Here is an 8,936-nt window from a genome sequence, read left to right on the forward strand (position 1 = left end):
CTGAAACACCGAAGTCTTCGTGTATCTTACAGATCGTGGTAGAAGAATTTCACCACGTATTTAGGCGGATTGCTGATTTACAGTCTCCGCTTTTCCGAGGTACGGAAGACGATCCAGCTTCTTTCTTTGAAATGGCAAAATCAGGACAGATGAAAAGATCAGCTGATGAGTTGCCACAGAAAACAGTAGATTCAACAACATGGCTTATATGTTCTTGCATGGACGTTGGAGATGCTTTAAAATTCTCATTACATGAGAGCGGGCGAAGACTAGGTCTTGTTCCCTGTGGTGGAGTGGGAGTGTTGCTGTCTGAAACCCAGGATCAAAAGTGGATTGTGAAACCTAATTGCAACACCATAGGTGAAGTATTCTGCTATTTACCTCTGCGAATTAAAACAGGCTTACCTCTTCATATAAACGGCTGCTTTGCGGTTACTTCAAATCGAAAAGAGATCTGGAAAACAGACACAAAAGGAAGATGGAATACAGTATTCATGAGGCACGTTATTGTAAAAGCCTACATAGAAGCGCTTTGTGTTCTGCGCGACATGGCAATCAACGGTGAGCTAGTTGACTACAGTTACTGTGCAGTGTGGCCAGATCCTGATTCAGTTCATGATGATTTTTCTGTTATTTGTCAAGGTTTTTACGAAGACATAGCTCATATGAAAAGCAAAGAAGGGATCAAAGTGTTTTCTGATGGTTTCTCCTGGGTTTCCATGAAGAATGTGAGGTTTTTAGATGACTCTATACTAAAACGACCAGATGTTGGACCATCTGCCTTTAAGATCTTTCTGAAGTACCTTAAAAAAACTGGATCCAAAAATCTGTGTGCTGTAGATCTCCCGTCCTGGGTAAAGACGGGATTTGAAGAAGCAGGCTGCAAATACATACTGTTGGAGAACACTTTCTCTGAGAAACAGTTCTTTTCTGAGGTATTTTTCCCTAATGTCCAGGAAATTGATGCAGAGCTGCGTGATCCGTTGATGCGCTATGTTCTCAATGAAAAAGTTGAGGAGTTCTCAGGAATTCTTCGTGTTACTCCATGTATTCCCTGTTCATTGGAAGGACATCCATTAGTTACACCGTCAAGACTGATCCATCCTGAAGGAAGAGTTGCAAAGTTGTATGATGCTGAAGATGGAAGATTTCCTTACGGCACCACTCAGGATTATCTTAACCCAGTTATTTTGGTTAAACTTGTTCAGTTGGGAATGGCTAAAGATGATATTTTATGGGAAGATCTGATAGAACGTGCAGAGTCCGTAGCCGAAGTTAACAAGATTGATCATGCTGCAGCTTGTCTCAGAAGCAGCGTTATTTTGAGTCTTATTGATGAAAAACTAAAATCCAGGGACCCTAGAGCTAAAGAATTTGCTGCAAAATGTCAAGCCATCCCTTTCCTCCCTTTCCTTAGCAAACCAGCAGGCTTCTCCCTGCACTGGAAAGGCAGCGATTTTCAGCCTGAAGCAATGTTTTCAGCAACTGATCTTTTTACTGCCGATCATCAAGATATCGTTTGCCTAATACAACCAATTCTTAATGAAAATTCCCACTCCTTCAAAGGTTGTGGTGCTTTGTCATTAGCCGTCAAAGAATTTTTGGGTTTACTGAAGAAACCAGCTGTTAATTTGGTCATTAATCAGCTAGAAGAAGTTGCAAAGTCATTTGACGGAATCACGTTATATCAAGAAAATATCACTAATGCTTGTTACAAATACCTGCACGAGGCAATGTTACAGGATGAATCAACACAAGCTATCGTAATTGAACAACTGACAAACTGTAGTTTTATTCTGGTTGAGAATGTGTATGTTGATCCAGCGAAAGTGTCTTTTCATTTGAATTTTGAAGCAGCGCCCTATCTCTATCAGTTGCCTAATAAATACAAAAATAGTTTCCGCGAGCTGTTTGAAAGTGTGGGTGTAAGACAGGCTTTTACAGTTGAAGATTTTGCTGTAGTTCTGGAATTAATAAATCAGGAAAGAGGGACCAAACAACTAACAGAAGACAACTTTCAGCTTTGCAGGAGAATAATTAGTGAAGGAATTTGGGGACTCATTAGAGAGAAGAAGCAGGAATTCTGTGAGAAAAAGTACGGTGAGATTTTATTACCTGATACTCGTCTCGCGCTTCTGCCTGCAAAATCATTGTGTTACAATGACTGTCCTTGGATTAAAGTTAAAGACACAACTGTGAAATACTGTCATGGTGATATTCCAAGAGAAGTCGCAGTAAAGCTTGGAGCAATACCAAAACGCCATAAAGCTTTGGAAAGATACGCATCCAATATCTGTTTTACTACCCTTGGAACGGAATTTGGCCAGAAAGAAAAACTGACGAGTAGAATTAAAAGCATCCTTAATGCCTACCCTTCAGAAAAAGAAATGCTGAAAGAGCTCCTTCAGAACGCAGATGATGCAAAAGCTACAGAGATCTGTTTCGTGTTTGATCCGAGACAGCATCCAGCTGATAGAATATTTGACGAGAAATGGGCGCCACTCCAGGGACCAGCACTGTGTGTTTACAACAATCAGCCTTTTACAGAAGATGATATTCGAGGAATTCAGAACCTTGGGAAAGGTACAAAAGTAGGAAATCCCTGTAAAACGGGACAGTATGGCATAGGTTTCAATTCAGTGTATCATATCACCGATTGCCCTTCTTTCATATCTGGCAATGATATACTTTGTATTTTTGATCCCCACGCTAGATACGCACCAGGTTCAACATCAACAAGCCCTGGCCGCATGTTTAGAGATTTAGATGCCGATTTCAGAACACAGTTCTCAGATGTACTGGACCTTTACTTAGGAGATCACTTCAAACTGGACAATTGCACAATGTTTAGGTTTCCTCTTCGAAATGGAGAAATGGCAAAATTGTCAGAAATTTCCTCCGTTCCGTGCTCAGATAGAATGGTCCAAAATCTTCTAGATAAGCTACGTACAGATGGAGCAGAACTCTTGATGTTCTTGAACCATATGGAGAAGATTTCTATTTGTGAGATAGAAAAAACAACAGGAGCACTGAATGTGTTGTATTCTGTACAAGGCAAAATCACGGACGGAGACAGACTGAAACGGAAGCAGTTCCACGCGTCTGTAATTGACAGCGTAACTAAAAAAAAGCAGCTCAGTGAAATCCCTGTGCAACAGATTACGTACACAATGGATACTGAAGACTCTGAAGGAAATCTTACCACGTGGTTGATTTGTAACAGGTCTGGCTTTTCCGCCATGGAGAAGGTGTCCAAAAGTGTGGTTTCAGCCCACAAGAATGAGGACATCACTCTTTTTCCACGCGGTGGGGTCGCAGCTTGCATTACTCATAATTACAAAAAGCCCCACAGAGCGTTCTGTTTCTTACCGCTGTCACTGGAAACGGGATTACCTTTTCACGTGAACGGACACTTCGCTCTGGATTCTGCAAGAAGAAATCTGTGGCGTGACGATAATGGTGTTGGAGTGAGAAGCGACTGGAATAGCAGCCTAATGACAGCGCTGATAGCACCGGCCTACGTTGAACTGCTGATTCAGCTGAAGAAACGGTATTTTCCAGGTACCGATCCTACGGTATCAGTGCTGCAGAACACACCGATTCATGCTGTGAAAGACACTTTAAAAAAATTTTTATCCTTTTTTCCAGTTAATAGACTTGATATTCAGCCAGACTGGTATTGTTTAGTGAAAGCAGTGTACACTTGCATTTATGAAGATCTGAAACGTCTTTTGCCTGTTATGCGAGCTCCAAATATTGATGGCTCTGATTTGCACTCTGCTGTTATCATCACGTGGGTTAACATGTCTACTGTGAACAAAGGCAGGCCATTCTTTGACAATTTACTGCAGGATGAATTGCAGCATCTCAAAAATACAGAGTACAACATCACAACGCGGAAGACAGTGGCTGAAAATGTTTACAGACTCAAGCATTTACTCCTGGAAATTGGATTTAATTTGGTCTATAACTGTGATGAAACTGCAAATCTTTACCACTGTTTGGTAGATGCGGATATTCCTGTCACCTATGTGACGCCTGCTGATGTCCGATTATTTTTGATGACATTTTCTTTTCCAGATTCTAATTGCCACATTGGAAAGTTACCCTGTCGTCTTCAGCAGACAAATCTGAAACTCTTCCATAGTCTCAAACTTCTGGTTGACTACTGTTTTAAAGATGCGGAAGAAAATGAAATCCAGATTGAGGGCTTGCCGCTCCTTATTACTCTTGACAACGTTTTGCAAATTTTTGATTCAAAGCGACCGAAGTTCTTAACAACGTACCATGAACTGATTGCATCGCGCAAGGATCTCTTTATGAACACTTTGTATTTGAGGTACAACAATATTTTACTTAGCAGTGAAGTTGCAAAAGTCTTTGATATCAGAAGCTTTGCTGAATTGTTATCCTCTGTGTTGCCCAGAGAATATAAAACCAGAAGTTGTATGAAATGGAAGGAAAACTTTGCAAGTGAATCTTGGCTTAAAAATGCCTGGCATTTTATTAGTGAGTCTATAAATATTAAGGAAGAGCAAGAAGACACACAGGCAAAATTCGATGATGTTGTTGAAACTCTGAAGGACTGGACTTTGCTCCCAGGTGTAAGGTTTACTGTCTCAGCTAATCATCTTGTTGTGCCGGAGTGCGATGTTTTGCTGCCCCTCAGCATTATGCATATAGCTGTTTTTCCAAACGCTCAGAGCGATAAAGTCTTTCACGCTTTAATGAAAACAGGCTGTATCCAGCTGGCATTGAACAAGATTTGCTCCAAAGACAGTGCTTTAGTTCCTTTGCTGTCGGGACGTACAGCCAATACAGATAATCCTTCAAGCATCCTGAAAGCCATACAGTATATGGTCCAGTCATCAACTTTCAGGACTGAAAAGTTAGCAGAAAGTGACTTCGAGGCTCTCTTAATGTACTTCAATTGCAATTTATGTCATTTGACATCTCAGGATGATATTAAGATTTTAAAGTCTCTTCCATGTTATAAATCAATAAGTGGTCGATACATCAGCATTTCAAAATACGGAACCTGTTATGTCCTCACGAAAAGCATCCCATCAGTAGAAGTAGACAGGTGGACACAGTCAACCTCATCAGCTTTTCTTGAAGAGAAAGTTCATTTGAAAGATTTGTATACAGTGCTTGGCTGCATCTCGGTGGATGATCTGGAAGTGTACTTGAAACATCTCTTGCCAAAAATTGAAAATCTGTCTTATGATGCGAAATTAGAACACTTGATCTACTTAAAGAGTAGGCTAACTAGCATCGAAGAAACTTCAGACATGAAAGAACAGCTGTTTGAAAAGCTTGAAAGCGTTTTGATCATTCATGATGCAAGCAACAGATTAAAACCTGCAAAATACTTTTATGACAGGACGGTAAAAGTCTTTGAGGTTATGCTTCATGAAAAATTCTTTATACCTCAAGAATTCTTTAAGAAACTAGAGCAACTTACAAAACCGAAAAATCAGGCTGCGTTCCTTCCATCATGGGTAACTTTTCTACGACATATCGGATTGAAATTCATCATTTCACAGCAACAGTTACTACAGTTTGCTAAGGAGATCAGCATGCGAGCGAATACAGAAAACTGGTCTAAAGAAACGCTGCAGAATACTGTTGATGTCCTCCTTCATCACATATTTCAAGAAAGAACTGACCTCTTGTCGGGAAATTTTCTGAAAGAACTGTCATTAATTCCTTTTCTGTGCCCCGAACGAGCTCCAGCAGAATTCGTTAGATTTCATCCTCAGTATCAAGAAGTTAACGGGACGCTTCCTCTTATACGATTCAACGGGGCACAGGTGAATCCTAAATTCAAACAGACCGATGTGTTGCAGTTGCTGTGGACTTCGTGTCCCATCCTTCCTGAGAAAGCAACACCTTTAAGCATCAAAGATCAAGAGGGAACCAGTCTTGGTGCACAAGAACAACTTGAGCAGGTTTTAACTATGTTGAATGTTAATTTGGACCCTCCCCTGGACAAAGTTATCAATAACTGCAGGAACATATGCAATATAACAACTCTGGATGAGGACATGGTGAAAACTAGGGCCAAAGTCCTAAGAAGCATTTATGAATTTCTTAGTACAGAGAAAAGAGAATTCCGCTTTCAGCTTCGAGGAGTTTCTTTTGTAATGGTGGAAGAAGGTTGGAAGCTCCTTAAGCCTGAAGAGGTGGTAATAAATCTTGAGTATGAATCTGATTTTAAACCTTATCTTTACAAACTTCCTTTGGAACTCGGTACTTTCCATCAGTTATTTAAACATTTGGGTACTGAAGATATTATTTCGACAAAGCAGTATGTGGAAGTTCTAGGTCGCATATTCAAGAGCTCGGAAGGCAAGCAGTTGGATCCCAATGAAATGCGCACGGTTAAAAGAGTGGTTTCTGGTCTGTTCAAAAGTCTTCAGAATGATTCTGTCAAGGTTAGGAATGACCTTGAGAACATGAGGGATTTCGCCCTTTATCTCCCCAGCCAGGACGGCAGGTTGGTAAAGTCCAGTATTTTAGTTTTTGATGATGCACCCCACTACAAAAGCAGAATCCAGGGTAACATTGGTGTGCAAATGCTGGTTGATCTTAGCCAGTGTTACTTAGGCAAAGACCACGGTTTTCACACCAAACTGATAATGTTATTCCCTCAGAAGCTGAGGCCTCGCCTACTTAGCAGTATTCTTGAAGAACAGCTGGATGAAGAATCTCCCAAAATCTGTCAGTTTGGAGCATTATGTTCTTTGCAGGGAAGGTTACAGTTACTGTTGTCTTCAGAGCAGTTCATCACGGGACTCATCAGGATTATGAAGCATGAAAACGACAACGCCTTTTTAGCTAACGAAGAAAAAGCAATAAGACTTTGCAAAGCTTTGCGAGAAGGTTTGAAAGTTTCCTGTTTTGAGAAGTTACAAACTACATTAAGAGTTAAAGGTTTCGCTCCGATCCCCCACAGCAAAAGTGAAACCTTTGCCTTCCTGAAGAGATATGGAAACGCAGTAATACTGCTTTACATTCAGCATTCTGACAGCAAAGACATCAATTTCCTGTTGGCATTAGCAATGACCTTAAAATCTGCAACCGACAACCTGATTTCGGACACCTCCTATTTAATTGCCATGCTGGGTTGTAACGATATTTACCGGATTGGTGAGAAGCTTGACAGTTTAGGAGTGAAATACGACTCCTCCGAGCCATCAAAACTTGAGCTGCCAACACCAGGCACTCCTATACCAGCTGAAATTCACTACACCCTTCTTATGGATCCGATGAATGTGTTTTATCCTGGTGAATATGTTGGGTACCTCGTTGATGCTGAAGGGGGTGATATATATGGATCGTATCAACCAACTTACACCTATGCCATCATCGTGCAGGAAGTAGAAAGAGAAGATGATGAAAGCCACAGTTTTCTAGGGAAGATTTACCAGATTGACATTGGATATAGTGAATATAAAATAGTGAGCTCTCTTGACTTGTACAAGTTTTCAAGACCAGAGGAAAGTTCTCAAAGCAGGGATAGCGCACCTTCTACCCCAACCAGTCCTACAGAATTTCCAGCACATGGACCGAGGATGATTCCGCCTCTCTTCACTGGTAGAGAGAGCCACAAAACAATGTCCTCAAAACATCACTCCCCCAAAAAGATAAAGTCAGCCTCGTTGCCAGAAATACTAAGAGAAGTGACATCTGTGATTGAACAGGCTTGGAAGCTTCCAGAATCTGAAAGAAAAAAGATTATTCGGAGGCTGTATCTTAAATGGCATCCAGATAAAAATGCAGAGAATCTTGAAATAGCTAATGAAGTTTTCAAACATTTGCAGAATGAGATTAACAGGCTAGAAAAGCAGGCCTTTATGGATCAAAATACGGACAGAGCCTCGAGAAGACCATTTTCGTCCTCTGCTTCTCGATTCCAGTCAGACAAATTTTCATTTCAGAGGTTTTATACTTCATGGAATCAGGAAGCAACAAGCCACAAATCTGAAAGGCAACAGTACACAGAAAAGTGCCCACCTTCCACGGGGCCATCTCAGTCGCAACGCTTTTTCGTCCCACCTACGTTTAGGTCTGTGGGCAATCCTGTAGAGGCACGTCGATGGCTTAGGCAGGCTCGAGCTAACTTTTCAGCTGCAAGAAATGACCTTCATAAAAACGCCAACGAATGGGTGTGCTTCAAATGCTACCTTTCTACTAAACTGGCCTTGATTGCCGCTGACTACGCTGTGAAGGGCAAGTCGGACAAAGACGTCAAACCAGCAGCCCTTGCACAAAAAATAGAGGAATACAGCCAGCAGCTGGAAGGGCTCACAAATGATGTTCAGACGTTGGAAGCTTATGGAGTAGATAGCTTAAAAACTAGGTATCCTGACCTACTTCCCTTCCCCCAGATCCCCAATGATAGATTTACTTCAGAAGTTGCCATGAGAGTGATGGAATGTACTGCTTGTATCATCATAAAACTTGAAAACTTTATACAACAAAAACTGTAAGCGATTTGAAGAGGGTAGGGTGCTGTTCTGTCCAGATCCCATCGTGAGCTGGGATACCCGTGCGACTGTGCAGGTTACAGAACACCCAGGAGGTGGCACGTTGCCAAGCAGCTTAGAAGCCTAGTGCACAAAGGTGGATGGTACTGAAGTACCTAGAGTTGAAATTTCTGTAAACGGGATTTTTTTTTTTTGTAACTGAGCCTGCTGTATAAGCAAACTGTAAAACAGTATTTTAAAAAACTTTGCAAGGAAACTGAGCTGCAAAAATGAGCTGTATGTACAATATTGTGATCAATTGGCATATTACTGAACGGCACTTTATATAACCAAAGCGTAGCTTTCTGTTAGCTGAAGCCTGTGATTACGACTCCTCGTTAGATTTTATTTCATCTAGAACAGTCTTTCCAAAATGGTAATGTCAGGTTTTGGTGTACTGCTCTT

The 8,936-nt window shown here is 41.1% G+C and overlaps 1 protein-coding gene across 1 annotated transcript in view; it reads left to right on the top strand.

Moving 5' to 3' along the window:
• Positions 1-8,501, top strand: part of SACS (sacsin molecular chaperone) — a 30,265-nt gene extending 21,764 nt beyond the window's left edge. The window contains exon 9 of the mRNA XM_010140075.1: positions 1-8,501. Within this exon, the coding sequence (XP_010138377.1) occupies positions 1-8,495 (8,495 nt within the window). The 3' untranslated portion in view covers positions 8,496-8,501.
• The last annotated feature ends 435 nt before the right edge of the window (positions 8,502-8,936 follow it).

Source organism: Buceros rhinoceros, unplaced genomic scaffold (genome assembly GCF_000710305.1).
Source record: "Buceros rhinoceros silvestris isolate BGI_N320 unplaced genomic scaffold, ASM71030v1 scaffold1977, whole genome shotgun sequence".
NCBI classification, from domain to species: Eukaryota; Metazoa; Chordata; class Aves; order Bucerotiformes; family Bucerotidae; genus Buceros; species Buceros rhinoceros.